The sequence below is a fragment of the Periplaneta americana genome, chromosome 17 (assembly GCF_040183065.1).
Source record: "Periplaneta americana isolate PAMFEO1 chromosome 17, P.americana_PAMFEO1_priV1, whole genome shotgun sequence".
Lineage (NCBI taxonomy): Eukaryota > Metazoa > Arthropoda > Insecta > Blattodea > Blattidae > Periplaneta > Periplaneta americana.
The window spans coordinates 19,014,081-19,036,560 of NC_091133.1; the positions used below are offsets into that span (position 1 = coordinate 19,014,081).

General features: G+C 33.5%; 2 protein-coding genes across 5 annotated transcripts in view; one reads left to right on the forward strand and one right to left on the reverse strand.

The window, feature by feature from the left end:
- Window positions 1-15,999, reverse strand: part of LOC138692574 (solute carrier family 25 member 45) — a 49,549-nt gene extending 33,550 nt beyond the window's left edge. Inside the window, exons 1-4 of one of the 3 annotated variants that reach the window (XM_069815565.1) lie at window positions 15,851-15,965; window positions 14,576-14,697; window positions 14,369-14,481; window positions 7,460-7,712 (exon numbers count right to left, since the gene is read on the reverse strand). In XM_069815565.1, coding sequence (XP_069671666.1) covers window positions 7,460-7,712; window positions 14,369-14,413 — 298 coding nt within the window. In that variant the 5' untranslated portion in view covers window positions 14,414-14,481; window positions 14,576-14,697; window positions 15,851-15,965. Of the gene's footprint in view, window positions 1-7,459; window positions 7,713-14,368; window positions 14,482-14,575; window positions 14,698-15,850 lie in introns of all 3 variants that reach the window. The other 2 variants (XM_069815563.1, XM_069815564.1) reach the window with 2 other exon arrangements.
- A 498-nt stretch (window positions 16,000-16,497) lies between these two features.
- The window catches only part of sav (scaffold protein salvador), a 78,386-nt gene continuing 72,403 nt past the window's right edge, over window positions 16,498-22,480 (forward strand). The window contains exons 1-3 of one of the 2 annotated variants that reach the window (XM_069815561.1): window positions 16,498-16,982; window positions 19,064-19,124; window positions 19,373-19,568. In XM_069815561.1, the coding sequence (XP_069671662.1) occupies window positions 19,481-19,568 (88 nt within the window). In that variant the 5' untranslated portion in view covers window positions 16,498-16,982; window positions 19,064-19,124; window positions 19,373-19,480. The remainder of the gene's footprint in view (window positions 16,983-19,063; window positions 19,125-19,372; window positions 19,569-22,480) is intronic. The other variant, XM_069815562.1, reaches the window with a different exon arrangement.

Below are 22,480 nucleotides of genomic sequence, written 5' to 3' on the forward strand. Positions count from 1 at the left end.
TCATAGATAGGAAACAGAAAGTTGAAATCAATACAACTATGAAGTCTACATCGACATGGGGAACTATTAATAATGGAATTCCTCAAGGATCAATATTAGGTCCCCTACTTTTTCTAGTGTTTATAAATGATCTTGCCCCCCTTATAAAAGATGTAGGTCATCCCGTATTATTTGCAGATGACACAAGTATAGTAATTACAGCCAATAACTCCAACACATTCCAATCTTCAACAGAGGAAATTCTCTTCAAAATATGTGACTGGTTCTCAGTCAATAAATTAGTATTAAATTGTAACAAAACTAACATAATTCAATTTAAATCCTGTCCAAATTCAACGTCGCAAATTTCTAGCGCAATAATTAACAATAGATCCCTATTACAAACAACAACAACCAAATTTCTTGGCTAAAAAATCGATAAGGTGTTAAATTGGAAAAATCATATTAAATAAATTACCCCCAAACTAAATTCAGCTTGTTTTGCTATTAGATCTATGCAAAAGATAGTAAATATCACTACCTTAAAAACAATATACTTTGCATACTTCCACTCGGTAATGAGTTTTGGAATAATATTCTGGGGAAATTCAACAGATAGTAACAATATATTTCTATTAAAAAAAAGAGTAATTAGAATAATAGTAGGTGCGAAATCTAGGGAGTCGTGTAGGACTATTTTCAAAAAACTACAAATAATGCCCATGGCTTGTCAGTATATATTTTCATTAATAGTCTTCCTCGTATGTAATCGTGAAAACTTTGTAACTAATTCAACAGTTCATAGCATAAATACACGTCAAAAAAATGACTTTCATACTCCATCGGCAAGTCTATCGTGCTATCAGAAAGGAGTGCGTTATATGGCAGTAAAAATTTTTAATAGCCTCCCTATCGATATAAAAAATGAAACTCAAAACATAAAATTATTTAGGGCCAAATTGAAGAAGTACCTAATTTCTCAGGCCTTCCATTCTGTAGGTGAATTCATGACATTCAATAACACTTCATGAAATTGATACTAAAACTATGTGTTGTATTAGTAGACTATATTGTAAATCTCGTCTGTATATATTTCATCTAGACTGTGACTATAAATTAAGATTTTATAATAGTATTAAGTTCTTTTATTTGTTCCATATTCTAGCTGTAAGCATGTATGAATACCATGGAATGTTAATAAATACAATACAATACAAAGCTCGTGCTGGCTGTATCAACCCTAAGACCAGTGCCTTGCCTGCCGCATGAGCGCTAGTGTTGTGAATGTTGGCCAAAAAAGTGTTGAAGTTGCGCGACTGTATATATTAGACTGTGGTATTAGACTGTGGTAGCATGTCATGTAGGTGGCCGTGAATAAACTGAAAATTGTTTTGTTTGATGATAGTGGAGCTTTTAAACTGAAAATGGCGGCAAGTGCGATTAGTTTTATTGAAGATTATCGAAAATACGAGTGCCTATTGATTGTTCAACCACAATTATTTTGATAATCAATTAGACCTAAATATTGGATTAATATTTAATGTCCATTAATTCATATTATATACGTAGTGAAGATGACTTTCAACAGGGCGCACCATCTAGACAAAATCTGCATGCATCTTAATTAAACGTGTTTTTTCAACTTGATTCTTTTAATATTCTCCCCAGACTGCATGCGTAAGCGCATGGAAATTTTAACCGAATAGATCAGTGATGCCCACAATCAGAGTCTTCTTTAGTTACAAGCCGGGGCATGGGTAGGTTTGGCAACGCAGAGTGGAGGCGGGAGATTTTAAAGTGATATTGTGTTTGCTCATTGCTTTCGTTATACGTAACGCGTATTTTTTCAATATTACTTCATGCACAAAGGTAAGATCAAGATTCAGAGTAGTGATGCAAATTATTACGGGTTCGAAAATAGTGTTTTATTGGAATCAATTAGCTATACTTCAGAATACGGCGTAAGTAGGCTACTTACATACAAAGGATGCTACTTAAAATAATTAAAAAAAAAACATATTTTTATTGATAGTACGAAGGTAAATAAATAAATAAAAAAGATATTCCTTGCACCGAAAATAATAAAATTAATAATGCAATAAAGACGTAAGTTCCTACGCAGTATTCTTAAGTTCCATTCAGTTAACAAATTTGTGACTAGCAAATTGTCAATGTTTTGCGACTTAATGGTGTTTCATCTGTGAAAGGTTTAGGATATATTTTAATATTATCTTATGCGATTATCTATCGTGTTTTTCTACAAATATTTCAGATGCCTAGAAAGTGCTGTGTGCCTATGTGTCGTAGCAACTACACTTATAATTTAAAAAAAATAATAAATAAATACATACTTTTTTTATTGATGGTACAAGGGAAAATAAATAAATATTTAAAGAAATGTTACTTGTACCAAAAATAAATAAAATAATGACGTGCTTTCGCAATACTCTATTCCAATCAATTAACCATTATGTGGCTAGTAAATTGACAATGTTTCGCCGCTTAATGTTGTTTCACCTCTGACATGAAAGGTGTAGGATATCATATGCATTTTAATTTCATGTGATTATGTCATGCTTTTCTATAAATATTTCAGATGTCCAGGAAGTCAGTTTTAGTTTGAACCTGGTCAGTCACCATAACAATACTGTTATCCTAAATTATTTGTCATAAACTTTTAAAAATATAATTTTAAATAAATATAACTACAGGGTGAATGTGGAGTATCATCTCACTACATCTCGCCAAAATGTAAAAAATTTGTACAAAATTGTAAAAATGTAGAAAATTACTAAATTGTAAAACTATAAAAATTTGTAAAAATTGTAATTGTAATATTGTAAAATGTTGACATGTTCCACATCTTAAAGCTTTATTGCTCATGTAAGATCTATGGAATAAAATAAATGAATGAATGAATGAATGAATGAATGAATGAATGAATGAACTGAACGAATATTTCACTTTTATCACTGCCAATGTTGCGCTATAATCGTATATGCAAGGTAGGCTATAACAAAAACCTAAACTAACCAAATCCCAAATCTAACCTGTCAAAGAAGCAACAAGTTATACTAAATATGGGCAAAATTGGCCTATGTCTCTATAGTGGGCGGGACATAAGTAACATTGACCAAACCAACAAAGTGATTATATGCATCTACAAATTATAGATAGTTCTGACTTATAGCAGGTATTCCGAATCTTCAACAAAACTGCAAAATTTATGGGATCGCAAAACAGCTGTTTACAATTACTTTGAAAACCAACGGCGTAACTTTATTGATATAGCAGGAGAGACCCAACAATTTAACTAGAATTCTGATACACACAAACCACAAATAAGAATATAAAAATGTGGTTATACAATATTTAATATTTAATAGAATAGTCAATTACTTTGTCATCCATAACCGTAAAAATTCCCAAAGACTGCAACCAATTTATTTTCATTTATTGTCTTGTTTTTTTATCACCAACACGCATTTAGTTTATAATACATCAACAATTAACGTTTGGTACGACCGCAGACATAATTCCATCGACACACACTTATATTTAACATTAATTTACATTGGAAATCGGCATTAGCACAAACACGTGTACTGTACGGTCAGCCTCCGGGTGACAGTTAATTACAGTGTTGCCTACGTATGGCCCCGGCTTATAACTAAACTTAATAAAGAAGGCTCTGCCACAATGGATTCGCGACCTTGAAACCATGTAGTAGAGGTAAGCGTTCACTACATTGTATTGCACTCATCGGACGAATCGCACGGATCGGAAAAAGACTATCTTTGCTGTAATTGTTATGTAACCGCGTTCACTACATCGTATCGGACGCATCGCCTCTCGGCAAATCCGTCTAAGTTTCTCGGATGGGCAACTTTTCCGATGCGTGCGATCATGGCCTTCTTTAATAAATCAATTTTAATTGGTCAACTGTTACTATTATGTTGTGCCATGTTCAGTGTCGCGCCAAAATGGCAGACGGAAATTTCGCTTGTAGAAAATTGCGAAGAATTATGTAATTTGAGGCGTTCCCATTGCAGTAATCAAGTCGTTTCTTACATATATTATGTAACCAACATCTCTTTGGTTTCTTCCTTTTCAATTAAGACGCATGAAGCAATTATAAATTCTTATTCGCTAACAGACGTAATTAATAGACCTAACCTCAACTCCTCTGTTTTCAGCAATGTCAATATCGTACGACGTTATGTTTTTAAACAGCTGATAGGGGAATCCGATGAGGCGATGAGGTGGAGCTGTTACAGTGAACGCACTGCCATGGCACTGCACTTAAAATATCCGTTGCGTGCGATTCGTACGAGGAGTGCATTACGATGTAGTGAACGCTTACCTCTACTGTCACGCAAAGCGATGGGTAGGCTATTTACTGTACCTATCTCTGTGTGTTTACATATAACACGTTTCTTTGTTTCAGTGACAGAATGTCTTAAGAAATTTGGGCAATTTGTTCACTCATTGTGGAAGCAGTTTCTTGTCTGATTTTCTACAATTTTATTGAATTTTACCACATGTTTGTAACAGCAATACTTAGCAACATTTATAATTTTTGTTAGATTAACTTGCCCTTTTGATTTAAGAAGATGCATTTTTTTAAGAGTTGTTCACAGAGATGTGTAAAACAAACATTTTTTAGGAAAATATTCTAAGTTTAGGATATTGTGATTTTTCAAGTGCTCTAAAGAATTTTTTTTTCGCTTAAATCTCTGCTTTTTTAAATTATATCTTTCAGCACTTGTATTAGTTCTTGCTGTAAATAAATTTAAATTAGCACTAAGAATATCAATCGACATAGGGCTTGAAAATAATAAAATACCGAGCTGAATACCCTGAAAATATTTAAATGCGTGGCTAGTAAAATGTGATTTAAATGCTTTCCAAAAGGGTTATAGTATTATTCACTTTTTTTACTTGATTATTTATCGATGCTGTAGCAACTACTGGATTATTTAGAGTCGATGAAATTAATAGCAAGATGGTATTTTGTGAGATGAGGCCGAGGATTCGCCATAGATTACCTGACATTTGCCTTACAGTTGGGAAAATCCCAACCAGGTAATCGCCCCAAGCAGGAATCGAGCCCACGCCCAAGTGTAACTATTTCGGATCAGCAGACAAAGGTGTTGTTTACTTTTGTGATTAGAAATATTTTTTAGCAATTTTAACATTGAAAATACTGAAGTTCTTTTTGTTGAAGCTGTGGTTTCCATAATTCTAAACAATCTAGAAATGTCTTTACAGCTGAAAAGCATCAGTTATGTTTTTTTTTTTTTTAATTTCCCCTTAAATCTGCAATAGAGATGAAGAGGCTTAATGATGAGAATTAATGATGGCGAAATGAGTCCGAGGTTCAATGCCGAAAGTTACCCAGCAATTCTGCTTCAATTGGTTGAGAAAAAATCGCTGAAAATACCTCAACTATATAACTTGTCCCAACCAGGATTTGAACCTGGGTCCATTCGTTTCACAGTCAGAAGCACTAATCGTTACTCCACAGCGGTAGACTACACCTAGTAATATCGTATTTTACTACATAATAAACATCTCTCATTATCTCCCCATTTTATTACAAAAATCACTCAAGCATTGCTTTTTGAATTTACATTTAGTGAAGAGCTTAATTTTTGGTACAATTATGTATACTGTGTTGTTGACAGTCAAACACACAAAGAGATATTATTTGGAAAATGTAATATACCAGTAATTACAAAGAATTTGGCATCCATTCTTATTCCATTTTAGTGTACAAACTGCTATTTCTAAGAATATGACATCATTAACACTGTCAGGCCAATTTGCATTTCAAAAATAAAATAAATAATGAGGCCCACCATGGCTCACAGACTAACTTTATGCTTATTGAATGCTTCCCATAGTGGTCAACATACTACGTATACATTGCTTCATGTTCACTGAGAACATCAATTTTTATTAATATTCTATCAATTAAGCTGCCCACTAATGGCATGCCACCTATTTCATAAAACTAATTAAATTATTAGGCCATTTAACAAGCTGACGAAAGTGGATGTATAGTTCAGCGACAATCATTCGAATAACACAACAAACACAGTTGTTCCTTTGGTGATAAACGTGATAATGAATGGTTTCATTTAGTGTTATGAAGTAAGAAAGATTCAATACTTTGCAATACGGTATGGAATTGTTGAAAATTTAATCGGAATCGTTCATTATATCCATAAGTATTTTCCATATAACCAAATTTTGACTGTGGTCTTCTGTATTGCACAGGCAGCAGCTTACCACTGCTGGTTACTGCAGTAAAAAGTCTACTGCGGTAAACTGTGATACATACTTGTTATTTTCTTAAGAGAGTGTAGAATGGCTATTCTGTAACATTTACGATCACTGTCAATTATATTATACTATTTTGTATTGAATACCTGATTAATAATAAATAATTCATTATACGGTAATTTCATAATGTGCTCCTGTATTATCTCTGTTAGTATGATTTACCAACCAAGTATCATTTTTTTTGTATTGAAATTTTTGTTTTTAAAGTTCAAGGCTCATGTTATATTGTCCAAATGTTTGTAATGTAATTGACTAATTTTTGCTGTATATCATGTTTTTTTAAATGCCAAAACACTGATTTTGTTGGAGGCACCAATAAATATAAATTTATTTTATTGATAATTTACATTTTTACTCCTGTGAGTGGTTGTGTACGCAGGTCCCAATGTCCTGGGTCCTATAATTCTGTTAAAGCAGCCTTGAGTGCAGCAATTATTTGCTGTTATTGTAATGGCAATATGATAATGATGTTGATACAGACGGAAAAAGAAATAGAGAAGGACAACAAGAAAGAGAAGAAAAATAATCGAGAATGAGAAGAAATGTAGAAGAAAGCAATCATACCCTAATTTCAGACATCAGTAGCCTGTTTCATAAAACTGCCACAGTATAGTGAAAGATCTACTCCGGTAATCTGGCTTTTCCTACAGTAATTCCTTTTATAAAACAGGCTACTGGTCTTTGTTGAAGCAAATAGTAAATAAATTTAGCATTATTTAAGACCTCATTTAAAGTTATTTCACAAAATCTAAATTGATGATAAATTTATTGGGGCGCTTATATTTATGATACCATAGAAAATGTCTTTGTACTAAAATTTTTTCTTCCTTGTTTGGTACACTCTTTTAACACTTGTAAAATCACTGATTATAACAATCACTTTTTTACTGTGTTAATATTATAAAAATATCTGGCTGACTAGTTTCGAGGTGGTGTCTCTCGTTATCCGAAGACTAGGCTAGGACTAGGCTTCGGATAATGAGGGACACCACCTCGAAACTAGTCAACCAGGTATTTTTATAATATTAACACAGTAAAGAAATTATTGTTAATCAGTAAAATTTGTTATATTGGCAATCCTTTACATTAATGTATTATACAAATAACATTTTAAGTTTAATAATAGTAATACCTGTTTGAGTTTGTAATTGAATCTTAACAATTTCAACAGGAGTAGCTAACGCTACTTGTACAATACCAGCACATACACCAGCCAAAAAAATGTTTGAGCGCCTGTATTTTCTGTCATCTTTATTCTCTGGATCATATTTTTTGTGAAATTCCTCAAGGACACGTATAAAATTTCCATATGCACCAAAGAATAGTGCATTTAGTGCACCAGTTGTAAGAAGAGGAAAACCCAATCCTTTGTAAAATCCATGAATCTGAAAAATAGACAACTTAATTGGTCATATGAGACAAGTTAATACCATCGTCTTGTTTTTTTTAGTAGGTTATTTTACGACGCTGTATCAACATCTGAGGTTATTTAGCGTCAGAATGAGATGGAGGTGATAATGCCGATGAAATGAGTCCGGGTCAGCACGACAGTGAACTCAGTAAGATTGTTTGCATTATGTGAATTGCTATTAGATAGAATTAAGTAAACGAACGTTTATTTTGTTAAGTTTGTTTATACACTCTCTAACATCTAGCTCATATTACGTCGTGTGTAGGATTTTTGGGTATATAAGTAGGCCATGGACTATTGTGATTCTGTTTCTAAACATTTTTTGTTTCAGCTGCTAGTTGTGATTTTTTTATGCTATAGCTTTTCGTGTTCAGAGTATTAATCTCAGGTTTAAATAAAGATTGTATAGGATAATATCGACACTGATTAGGCCCATTGTACTGTATGAAAGTGAAACCTGGCCACCAACGTAGCTCAGTCAGCTAAGGCTCTTGCCTGTCGATCCAGGGTTGTGCTTCTGGTGAGCTAATTATCTGATTGGGTTTTTCCGAGATTTTCCCCAACCGTAAGGCGAATGTCAGGTAATCTATGGCGAATCCTTGGCCTCATCTCGCTATCACCAATCCCATCGACACTAAATAACCTACTAGTCAGCGTCGTTAAATAACCAAGTAAAAATATTAATAAAAAAAGTGAAACCTGGACACTCACAAAAAAGGATGAACAGCAAATTATTATATGGGAATGGAAAGTTCTGAGAAGAATATATGGTCCGGTAAATACAAGGGTGTGGAGGCTAAGATCCAATAAAGAATTATACGAACTTCCTGATGAAAGTTCAAAGACTAAAATGGTTGGGACATGTCTATGGACTGCCAGATGAAAGAGCTGCAAGAAAGTATTGAATGGAAAACAAGATGGAAAGAGAGATCAAAGAATGGATTGATGGGGTTGAATGTGACTTACGAAGAATGTGTGTTAAAAGAGGAAGGAAACAAACTGAGGACAGGAAACTATGGAGTGAGATATGTAAGGCAGCCAGGGTTTTGCAAGAACTGTTGTGTCATAGTGTATATATGTGTATGAGATAATATCGTATGTAACATATTTCACTTTTTTAGTCAAAATGGAAAATCCGAACTGTCACAAAGTTACCGGTACCTCTCTCTGTGAGATATTCAGTGGTGTCTTTCAACTGGTTCATATCAGTTCATCCTAATTGCTTGTCTCAGCTCGTAGACCCGATTGTTCAATGTTTTAAGTTTAACAATTAGTTGTTTTCTTTTATAGAAAGTAAGAACATTAATTTAACACAACATTTTTTAGCTTTTTTATGTTACAATAAAGTACATAATTAAAATGTAAACGACAGTACAGTTTTAAGCAATCATTATATTTATTATTACATTGTTGTTTCCTTGTTTCCTGTTAAAGTATGCAGGCAATCAGGACAGAAATATAATATATCTGCAAACTTGAAATCCATCTGCAATTAATTCGACAATCGTCTACCATTTCCCCTTCCAATTCTAATACCGCATACACAACAATGAAATGTAGTATTTAAAACATGATTTTTTAAAATAAATTGCATCTCAATTGCAAGATACACTATTAAATACATTAATAAGCAGACATCGGATTCTAGGGCAAATGCCTATTTTGTTTCTTTAGGAGAAAAGTAAAAATAATTATTAATATTTGTGTTTTATGGAAATTGAAAGGTATTCAAAGAGTTTTATAGTGCCCTAAAATGCCCTAAGACGGTTATTAGAGCCTAATTTGTTAATATTCGCCTAAAAATGCCTAACTCACTGTAAAGTTTCGCATTTTACCCTTACTTTTTATAATTTATACATGCATTCACTGCGAAATTTAAGGCATTTAAAAAGTGGAAAGTTTGCTTCACACCGGCCATGAAACCATTGATAAAGGAAACAAAATGTTTTGAATCTCACGACACTCGCAATAGATTTCACCGAATTTAACATGTTTGGAGGCATAAATGCCGACAAAGAACCAACCTTAGTTTTGAAGCAGGCAACAATCACAACATGTGCTGCTACCGATTCAGAGATATACTATACTATAAAAATGACTGTTTTCGGTCTGAAACCGATTAGCTGTACTGCTCTTCAGAGTGTCATAAAATCACAATTTTTGGAGAAAGAGTGTTTTTGAAATATTTATGAAAAGTCGTAAAACTGCGAATTAGTAGGGTAAACCGTTACAAAATATTTAAAAGAATGGCCCTCCTAATGTTAACACTATCAGGAAATGCAACAATAAGTGGAACTTTGTATTTTTGTCCAATTGAATCTCAATAACAACGGTTCATTTTAATGCTCGTTAACAGTTGCTCTTTCCCTCACCTTATTTGTGTTGAGAAGTTTTGAGTGGTAGGATGTTTTCCTGTGAAGTTTAACGCGATAATGCCGAAAAATATAAGTGCAAAATCTACATTGATCCGGCAATGGCTAACAGAATATTCAGAATTCACTTATGATGGAAAAATAATATTCTGCAAGATTTGTAGCAAACAGGTATGTAACAATAGTTGAAATATATAAATTCTATTAATTTTAATGAGTAGGCCTATAATATTTATACATTGACTGAGCTATCCTGAGGTATAATTCTTTTTAAGACCACTACACTTTAACCTTTTAAATTCCGATAGTTAAAGTATTTGCAGATCATTAAAATTTTGATTGTTCGAACCTACTAACTTTGTGATAGAAATACGGCAATACAACAATTAGGATTTTATTTTAATTCAGTTTACTTTACATTTTTAGATTTCGCAAGAAAAGAAGTGCCACCTAAAGCAGCATGTGCAAGGAGCGGCTCATAAGGCTAAAGCTCAGCAGAAAAATCAACTGCAACAAACTTTACTAACACAGCCTACTTCATCCAATCTCAGCAGCAATTTCTATGCTGATTTAACCAGAGCGTTTGTTGCTGCTAACATTCCCTGGAATGCAATTGAAAATCCGATTTTAAGACAGTTTTTACAAAAATACTGCAAACAAAATATCCCATCTGAGTCGACCCTAAGAAAAAATTACTTAGACAGAATATACAATGAAACTTTAGCTTCCATTCGGGAGGATATAGGTGATTCTTACATATGGGTCTCTGTGGATGAAACCTCAGATCCTATGAATAGGTATATAGCAAATATGGTAGTAGGAAAACTTAGTCCTGATGGACCTTCGATTCCACACCTTGTATGTGTTAAGGAACTTTCGAAAGTGAATAGCCAAGCCATTGCTTATTTTGTAAATAAAGGCCTACAGTCTTTATACTCAGGTAATATAGACGATTCTAAAGTTCTGTTGTTTTGTACTGATGCTGCCTCATACATGGTTGCTGCAGCTCCACTTCTTAAAACATTTTATCCTAACCTCACGCATGTAACCTGTCTAGCACATGGCCTTCACAGGGTTTCTGAAACAATCCGGAATGAATTTCCTCTTGTCAATTCGTTTATTTCTAACACAAAAAAATGTTTTTGTAAAGCCCCATCCAGGATTTCAATATTCAGAGAGAACTTTCCAGATATCCCACTCCCACCTCAGCCGGTTGTTACACGATGGGGAACCTGGATTCAGTCAGTGGTGTATTATTCTAAGTATTTTAAAGAAGTGGTCACAGTTATTGATAAATTACCTGAAACTGATAGTGCAGCGTGTGTGAAAGCAGTGAAAGATTGTCTGAATGACTCACGAGTGAAAAACGATATTGCCTACATAACATCAAACTTTTCTTTCATACCTGCAAGCATTGAACAATTAGAACGTGAAAAACAATCTCTTTGTAGCCAAATAGCAATAGTAAAGGAAGCTCAAGTGAACATACATTCTGCTTTGGGCGAAACTGGGAAAAAAGTTAAAAATAAGTGGGACAACGTATTAAATAAGAATGTAGGATTTTCATTGTTGGAAAAAGTATCAAGAGTGATATCGGGGGAAAGTGTAAATGTTCCAGTAAGTATTGATGTTTCTATTGTACCTAATTTAAAATTTGCGCCTGTCACATCAGTTTCGGTTGAAAGAAGTTTTTCTGCTTTCAAAACGATTCTCAGTGACGAAAGGCAAAGGTTAACTGTGGAGAATTTAGAAAAAATTCTGGTGGTGTACTGTGCAGATAATTATAATAAAGTCTGAGCATGGAACTGAATTTCAATAACTTAAAATGAGTAATCTTGATATCAATAATCATTATTTCATTAGTTTCAATATATTAAATTTGTGCAGCTCTGTTTATAAATATAATATAGTATTCTTTTTTAATGTTTAAACATACTTTTTGTGCGTATTTTAGTGTATAACTAAAAATTTCAGTGAAAGAAATAAGTATGATACCTTGATGTGTCTAAAATGCCTATTTTAATTAAAATAGAGCCTAATTTTACAAATTTTGAGCTTATTTTAGGCGCCTAAAACTGCAATTTTTAGTGCCTAAAAATCCGATGTCTATTAATAAGATACCAGTACCTATTACTTCGTTTTCTTCTTTTAATACTTCTCCTACAATTTTTTATGTTGTTGTAACGTGGCTTGAATTGGAATTCAATCCATTACATATCTGGCATCTCATTATAAACAATTACAATTACAACTACAACTTCATAACAAAAAATTACACAAATTAGGGCTACTAATGAAAATTACAACTGATTCATACAAAATATGGTATCCCAATACAATTTAGAAATATTTCTTGCCCTCTGGGAGTGTGTATTTTAACCTGAGCATACTAGAGAGTTCATAACACTGGCATGCACTGCAAATGGGATATTTGTCTGTTGTGAGTATTCCTGTCTTTTTAAGATGTTCAGCTAAGCAGTCGTGTCCTGTTGCTAATCTAAATTTGCCCACTGCGTCCTTTCTTGGTCTAGTTATGAATGTTTTCCAGTAATCTTGAATGTTTCTCCAGCCCTTTAATTTATTTACCAAGTCTACTGTTGTCACGCCACAATATGGCAGAGAAATATTCTAGGCAGAGCTGGGCAAGCCTTGGAATACTAGGCCTATGATTAACAATACTTTGCGCATGCGCCATGGCTTCCTCCCCCCCTGCCCCGCCTATTTCAAAGACTGTGGAATAGGTTTCTGCCTGAGTTGTAATTGTGTTCCTTTCTTGGCCAATAGGTCAGCTGACTCATTGCCCTCGATTCCTACATGTGACAGTGTTCATTGGAATACAACCTTATTTATTCTCATGAGTTATTTTAGGGCTTGCTTTATTTCGGTTGTGACTGTTGTTTCTGTAGGATGGTTTGATGAGATATTTGGATGGTGGCTCTTAAGTCAACCAGTATTACGGTACTGCTTTTGTAAAGGAATTGAATCTGTAGATGAGATTGTTAATTGCTGCTAACTGGAAAGACAATCCTTCTCATATGTGCCCCTTGTGCAGTGCTAAATGAGTAACAGCTAACGGTAAATGCATCTCTCTCTTATTTTTTTTATGACATTTGAATGAATAAACTATTTTTTATTAAGAGTCTTGACAATATAGATTGCATTATTTGTAATTGAGCCAGTAGCATTCGATAACATTATGTATTGTCTGTATCTAGATAGTAATCAAAGTACCGGTATGTAGTGTAACGAAGTGTTTAAGCCTGTGATCAAGTTGTTTTAGTAGTGGTGGTAGTGGTACGTCTAAGAAAAATAAAATAGATGATACAGCAGTTGATGTTTCAAAAAGTGAAAAGTTGTTCGATACATCACTGTCACTTCGTAGCAATTTCATACTGTACATATTGTATTTTTGGTCTAGGGAAAATAGTCGTCTTTTATGAAAACAATCAGTCCTGCCACTTTGTAGCAACACCATATTGCGTTTGCGGTCCATTTAGACGAAGAAAAAGACTCATATTTTTACTATTATTTTCCTGGACCAAAAATGCAATATAATGTTGCTAAGAAGTGATGATGTGCTGAAAATTTACAATGTTGAATTAACTTGATGTAACAGTAGAGGATTTAAGTGGATGTGTAGATGTATTTTCAGATGTTTCAAATAATACGTTGGTGTGGGCAGATATTCAAAGCTAGTATTAGTATTATTAGTATTTATTTATTTAACCTGGTAGAGATAAGGCCGTCAGGCCTTCTCTGCCCCTCTATCCTCTAGTTAATTGTTGTGAATTTTGTGTACAGCACTTTGTGACACGAGTCATCATTTGCTAGTTTTTAAGTTATTCTACATGTAATTCTGCAATGGCATATTGCGCTGAAATTTTTCTTTATCTGTAGCTGCTTATTATTACCTTACTTAATATTTTTGATATTAGAATTACGGTATTAAATCTTCACTTATTAGCAGAGAGAACCAGTTGCTAAAAATTAGAATTGCACCATTGGAGATATTAATGTGACAATTGTAGTACGGTACAATTTTCTCTTGCCTAATTATCTATTTTTCCTTATAAATATAGGCTACGTAGTGAAGATAACATTCAACTAAGAAGTGTCCCTGTTGTTTACTTTCAAAATCTGGTCCTGCTTACGAGATTATAAAGTACTATTATCTCAGTGAATTAAAATATTACTGATAACTTACCAGTATATTTTACTAACTGTAATATTTATTATTAGGTACTTCCATAAAACTTACACCTTCGTACTTGAATGTTTGAATAGCAATCTGTATGCTTCTCATCTCATGAAATGTTTGCTTTCGAACTTTGATTGTGTCTGCAGGATGTCCGACTGCTAGTCCACAAATACCTGCAAAAATAAATTGTTACCATTTGTCTGAAAAGTCACTCATTCTACTTTATAAATTTTTAATGAGGCGTAACATAAATATTACCGTACTAACCAGATTAAAATAATCTGATAGGTTTTGTTATTTGCTTCAGTTCACATACTCTTACTTTTCTTTCATCTTCAACTCTGTATCATTACTTTGTCTTCTCTCTTTTCCTCCATTTAACAACCCTGCTAGAGTTTATAGTACGGTATAGATTCTTCTAGGAATGCAACCACAGACAATGTTAGTGCAGTACCTATTGAGTGGGCCTACAATTAATTGAGGTGTCAGAAAATTTGTCTCGTGAAAATGATGCATGTCTGAATTTAATATTTACTTTTTATGAAAGAAAAGGTAAACTGTGTCTGGATACAAGTAATTGATGTGCATGCTTTCTTCACCTCGTTACTGGAAGGAATGGATATTACAAAACAATGTACGTGGTAAAAAATAATTTATTTTTTCCTACAACTTTTTAAAAAAAATTTCTCTTTATCTGCATTTAAATGATACAGCTGTTCAGCTGTGAAATGTAGCCTACTATATTTTTAATAATGTAAATTTATCTTAATAAAAGTGCCCTTCTCATAAAATATTTAGGCACATGAGTATCCTATTAATAATAACTTTGAATAGTGCATAGTGTGCATGTATTGTTGGAATTTATTGAGTTCTTATCATCTGATTTTACTCTTTTCTCACATCTCAGGATGTGATATCTCTTACAGCACTTCCCAGATAGTTTACACACACGCAGTGAGTAGGTTCAATTATATGAATAAATAGAAATAGAAAAAAAAAAATTTTTTCCAAGGTTACATAATTAAAGAAAATATAACAAATGAATAATTATTTATGACTTCATTTACACTTGAACTTAAAAATTTTCTTTTCGAATGTTATCTACATGAATCTATAAAAGAAAGTGTAATTTCATCATGTCAATATTTTATTTATACATACTTGTCATATTTACTTTAAGAATATGCAAAATGCTTTGGGAACTTCTTACATGACTTTGCATTCGAAATTATGAACAAAATATTTTATTCGGATTCCACTTTCAATATACAATAGAATAATGTCAAAGTCATTAATATTGTACACTTAAGATTAGTGTTTCATTATAGGAAACCAAAAGTTAATTTTACATGCAATAAGTACCGGTACTGGTATTTAAAATGTTGGGTGGATAAGTTCTTAAAATGAAAAATATCAAAACTTTTGATCAGAGTTACAGAAAATGTTACAGATTTTATCTATGTTATTAATAATTATTGTGTATTTACAAAGGGAGGGGCTTACATTTTACTTTACTTATATAGAAGATAAAATAATTCATACCACCAACCCATCCTGCAAAGAAGTCACACCATGAAATCGACATGTCTTTAAATATGACGTCCTATTTCGTTAAAGACATGTAGTACGGTAACAAAATATTTAAATAAGTGATTGCTCTTTTGCGGGAATGATAAAGAATGAACTACATAATCACAATCTGATCTTTGAACTTTCCTGTTCAAGGGCCTCATAATTTTTATTTTTATTATTTACTCCGATATTTCTTTGCTCGTTTGTGTCCGGTTAAGATATCAATTGGCAATAGTTACTTAACATAATCCATAATAAAATATAATGAAATATTTTATAGTATAATAATGCAGTATTATTGCATGAGCTTTGAGTAGTTTGATCCTATAAATTAATGACAAACTGATAAAATTGAAATTTAAGTGACGTTTAAAAATAGGTACTTAAATAGTATTAATTATATCAATCCATTTAAATAATTAAATTTATTCTTAATTAATTTTAAAATTAAACTCTCATGATATGAACACAGTCTAGTATATACAGTTACGAAGCTCATACGTAATAAATATGCATCCATAGATAGTTGCTGCCCACTAGGATCGCTACAATCTCCTCATTACAGACAATGTGAAATAGTACCAGCACAGACTAGTTCCTAGTACCCTCAAAACTCAAACTTCGTGACTGACTATGTATAATGTACTAGACTGTGAAATGACATTAGAATTGATTTATTTTCCATTGAACACAAAACATCTTGGAATAAAGTATGTAATCATAGATAAATCGACGACAGAAATGTAATCTGGCAACATGTAGAAAATATATAATCATGAGAATCACCCTGTGACATGTCTGTGATCTGAGAATAACAAGAAAATAAAGAGGATATTACAAATAGCAAGGAATGATCATGGAGTTATAATTTAAGGTTAAGGAACATACTCACTGAGGAAAATGCTTGTACCAGGAAAGAAATTATGGAGACGTTTTTGAAATTAAAATAAACAAGATTGCGAAGGAAAGGAAGAAAATCAGTGTGATCATTAATCTATTGTGTATGACAACTGAAAGTTTTCGTATTTTGCTGTAACATTTGCGATTAAAGTGTAGTGACAAATACGGATATAACTATTCTAGTTTTTTGGCTAACGTAAAGGTATGAAATTCCTTACATTTATAATTTAAAGGCGAGTTGTTGAAAGTTTAACCATTATTGCGAAGAAGACTTTACGAACGTTGAGTAAATTGGGGTTAGAATTTGCCTTCATTAAATCTTATAAGTCTAATACTTTATGTAATGTTATCAAACTGTAATTGTTGTAGATGGGTCATATATATGCATGTAGAAATAAATTACGAGAAATTGCAACAAACTGCTTTTCTTTAGAACATAAATTATGAGACACCATCAGATTTTCTTACGGTAGGCCTAGTTCTTTAAGGAATCCATTCGTAAGGAAAATGATTTGTCTCGGTGTCAGCAATTTTCATTTGCCTGTGCCCCAAAAAAAGCGAAAATTTTGGTCTGCTATTGACAATGAACTGAAATTATCTCATTTATTTTTTCTCCTGCTACTGCACTGTTACTACCGATACTGTTATACTGCACATTTATTGTGTTAATTTCTAGAGCGTTATGTTCATTCTGCGTAGGCCTATTTAGTCAATACCTGTACATAAATTGAAGGATTATATATTTATACACCATATTTAAAACAAGATTATAGGTCTACAATTATATCAAGGGTAAAATCGTAATACAGCGAACGCTAAGCTCCGCCCACAACCCCTTTCCACTTTTCCCCTACTAGCTCACCAGACACTCTACGTGATAGGCGAGTGTTGTGTCGAATGCACATTTCATGTGGGTGAGGATAACTTCCCCTACTGGCGTTCGCTATATTGCAATTTATCCATATCAAGTGGCGTAATTATTTACTTTAACGACATTGTGGGTTTATCGTATTTGGTAGATATTAATGGTAATGCATTATGTTTTATCCTCCGCTGGCATGTATTTCCGTAAATATTGGGTGTTAAAGGTTAAGTTAGGTTAGATGAGGAGAAAGGCAAGTGATTTGAGGTTGAGAAATGTGACAAGGTTAGAATGATTTGGATGAAGGAAGAACTAAGTAGGATTGCCAGGTGTCCTGCAATGTTATTGCTGTTTTCTAATGCTAGGCGTTTGACAATAAAGTCATTTGACCTCTTGCACTCCAATATTTTTCAAAGATATTGTCAGGGTCAGCCACTGACGCACAGATATTGAGGTGGTGTCTTGCAATGTACGGGACTAAAAGTTATACAGGACATCTCGTATTTGAGACTGTGAAAGCTTGTCCCTTATTGACCTCATACAGAACGTTCAAAATTCCGTATTTAAAGACTAGGTAGTAAAAGAATGGCCATTTTTCATATTTTCTGTTAATATTCCATGTCTTTTATGCACGAATATCTTAGAATATGTTAAATTATCACATTAGAGAAAAAATGAAAGAATGCACTGTTTCTGTATGCTTCTGCTGTATGTCAGTTACGAAAAATAAGTGAGGGATAAAAGCAACAGATGTTCCAGAGATTCATGAAAGCTGAGGTCCAAGTTAGTAGGCCTACCTTAAGTTTTAATCATAGTTGTTATTTATGTGTTGAAGCATTAAGTTAGATTCAACTTCCCTAGCTAATGCTAAAAAAGAAACAAAATATCAATAATCTTAAGATGCTTTGTAGTATACAGTAATTCAATAAATTTCGTTTATAAATATGTAGGCCTATACTTTTCACTGCAAATCAGTGGTTGTTTATGTTTAGTCAACTGTCCAAAGACAGATTGGAATCTCATAAGTGACACCAATAAGGCATCACTCATAAATCAGAAGATAATGGGATAGGATGGCCAGTTCCTTTTCTCCTCCATTGCTTACATCGCTGATTAGTCACATATTTCACCAATCAGACTTACACTGTATTACAAACAATTGTTCTTTCTTTGACACATATGAAATCGTGATTTTATTGGATAATTTAAGTACCACAAACCTATTTCAATTATTTTTAATCTAAATCTCAAGTAATAGAATTACAATAAGATGTAATTTAGTGTAAATATTTTTAGGTATGTACAAAACTAAGGCAATAATAATATGGCATGGTGTGCATATGGTGTTCTCTCAAATTATATGCATTTTTCTTGTGATGGACATAACACATCGAGGCTCTACCTCATCCTGTCCTTTACAGGCATTCTGAAAACCTGGCAACCCTATAGTTTAAGTGACAGAAGACTGAGGACTGTTGCAAGGTTAGTCACAGATGTCGCTACTATCTCCCACATCTGGCCATAGGTGGTGCTGCTAAAATTAACAAAATAGCTTGTAATTCTTTGCCTCTACTCTAAAATGAAGTGCAGTATTATAATGAAACCTTAAAATGTATATAGTTATATGCTTTCATATTTATTTAGATTTAGGTATGACAGTATACTACATAAAAAGAATGTACAATATTTTCAAACTGTTTTTACTTCAGAACATTTTCTGTCTTCTATAGGAAAGAAACAACACGAAAAATGTAATAATTTATTACATTTGAAATTAGGCTTGAAAGCTGTTTCTTACGATTTAGTGAGCGATTTCATAGACTGCAGAAACTTAAAAAATGCTATCCAGAAAAAAAGACTTAAGAACTATAAAGGAAGGTGTTGTAGGGAAGTATGTGAAGAAGGAAACGCCACCTGAAATGCCAAGTAAGTATACTGTTATACATTACAGTATTGTTGATTAAAATATTGGTAAAAGTAATTTTTGTTAACTAGATGATTACCTGTTTTTATTTATTCTAGTGTTAAATCAAACCTATTATAGGCCCAAGTTTTTTCATGTTTTTGGAGAAAATTTGCCACCGAAGATAAATTCTGATTGTATTTTGACTGAATAGCCTATGTCTTTGTTCGAGGTACAACTAAGGAGAAAATGGAACACTTTTAGCATAACACGAGGTTCGAGAAGTCTCCTCTAGATATTGCATATATATGACTGCCATCTGTCGAGTGTTACATAATCAACTTGCAAGAGAATAAGCATTAATCATATCCATAATAATAAAAAATATGAACAATAAAAAAACATTCTTAATGATAAAAAAATTAAATACATATATTCACGCAGCCCCCTGTCATATTATTTTAATGTTAATGTAATAAAATTTCACTATAAGTAGAACCAGAAGTAGGCTTTATGCAGCATATTAAACAAGCTTTCTTGAATATACAGGATGATTCAGAACTTATGTTACAGAAGAATATCGTAGATAGAGAGTACTAAAACAAACATTTTTCGTTTAGTAATATGTGTCTTACCGGTTGTTCTTTATGATTGTGAAACTTGGACTCTCACTTTGAGAGAGGAACATAGGTTAAGGGTGTTTGAGAATAAGGTGCTTAGGAAAATATTTGGAGCTAAGAGGGATGAAGTTACAGGAGAATGGAGAAAGTTACACAACACAGAACTTCATGCATTGTATTCTTCACCTGACATAATTAGGAACATTAAATCCAGACGTTTGAGATGGGCAGGGCATGTAGCACGTATGGGTGAATCCAGAAATGCATATAGAGTGTTAGTTGGGAGGCCGGAGGGAAAAAGACTTTTAGGGAGGCCGAGACATAGATGGGAAGATAATATTAAAATGGATTTGAGGGAGGTGGGATGTGATGATAGAGAATGGATTAATATTGCTCAGGATAGGGACCCATAGCAGGCTTATGTGAGGGCGGCAATGAACCTCCAGGTTCCTTAAAAGCCAGTAAGTAAGTAAGTAAGTAATATGTGTCTTATCTCACACTGGTACAGCGCTACACTTGTTTCAGTGTTGTGGCTGGTAGGCAATCATTCATGCAAAGGTCAGTGGCTGGACTCTCTGATGACTGAGCTTTCAATAAAAAACAACAGACAATGATGCTCGACAACTTGTGCATTACAGAAAAGCTCCAAACTGACGCCCCATTTCTTGTAAACAATACTGGCATCGTTGAAGCATTGACTACCGCATCTGTTGAAATATGCCAGGTGTAGTTCATTCATTCATTTATTATATTCCATAGATCTTACATGAGCAATGAAGCTTTAAGATGTGGAACAAATCAAAATTTTACAATATTACAATTACAATTTTTACAAATGTTTGCAATATTTTACAATTTTTACAGTTTTACAATTTAGTAATTTTCTACGATGATGAGGTGAGGTCCGAGGATTCGCCAAAAGATTACCCGGCATTTACCTTTTGGTTGGGGAAAACCTCGGAAAAACCCAACCAGGTAATCAAATCAAAGGGGTGAAATGAAGTGATGCCGAGGACTCGCTATAGACAATCCGGCTTCAGTCCCACGGCTGGGGAAAACCTCGGAAGAAACCATTCAGTGAGACCAAAGGGGGATCCAACCCAAGTCCGAACACAGCCCCGGATCAGCAGCCCAGCGAGTCTGCCGACTGAGCTACATCAATACAATATACAATACATAGCCAATCAGATTATTAAATTTACAAACGCAAACGATCATTCATCAGTTGAGCTATATGTATAATACAAAACAAGTACGTATTGTATTACAGACATAGACAATTCATAGAAGAAGATCACCGAAATGGTCTACAGGTGTGGTGTACACTAGGGTCTTTAGATGTCCTCAGAAGAAGAAGTTAAGCGGATTAAGATCTGGCGATCTTGCTGGCCATGGGCATGACCTTGATAACCAATGAATTATTCATGTCACCAAATGTTACTCTCAGCTGTTACCCTGCCGCAAGACTGAAGTGCACAGGAGCTCCATCATGCTGGAGTCGTGTCTTGACACATACTGCAAGCAGTACCTCTTCCAATAAAACAGGCAGGGTGTTTACCAGAAAGTTCCTGAAATTTTCTACCCTTAATCGATATTGTGGATCGAGTAGTGTGTCGTTAATGATGCCACTCCACACATTGACACTAAATCTCAACTGATGAGGTGTGACTGCAAAGGAATATGAATTTATCTGCTCCAAAATGTGCTGGTTGTATATGATAAAATACCATCCCATGTGACAGTTTCTTTATCAGTTTACAACACAAAACTTGCGAACTGGGGTATCACTGTGCTTTGATGCAAAAACCAAATTCATTTCGGCTAGTTTTCTCAGGTTATAACACTCCATTTTTTAATGTTGATTCTCTGATGACTGAGCTTTCAATTAATGTACCTAAAAACAATAGACATTGACGCATCAATGCACATAGCAACAACAAACATTCACAACATGGCAAATTGTCACAACACTGAAACAAATGTTGTGTACCAATGCGAAATAAGACACACATTGATCAATGAGAAATGCTTGTTTTAGTACCCTCTTATTCTTCTGTAATACAAGTTCTGAATCACTCTGTATAAACTAAACAAAACAAATATAGTATATAGTGCTAGAAGTAAGTGGGGGGAGGGGGATTCACTGCGCTGCCAGAATAGTGAGGTACATTGTTCTCATTTGACTTAATCTCACTTATTCTATAAGCCTCATTCATCTCTTTCTGTCGTTCTTAGACTTTGTGATGATTTAGAAATAGTGATATTCTAAATAAGCACCTGTCCTTCTGGAACAAGTTGTCGATTAGATTCAGTTA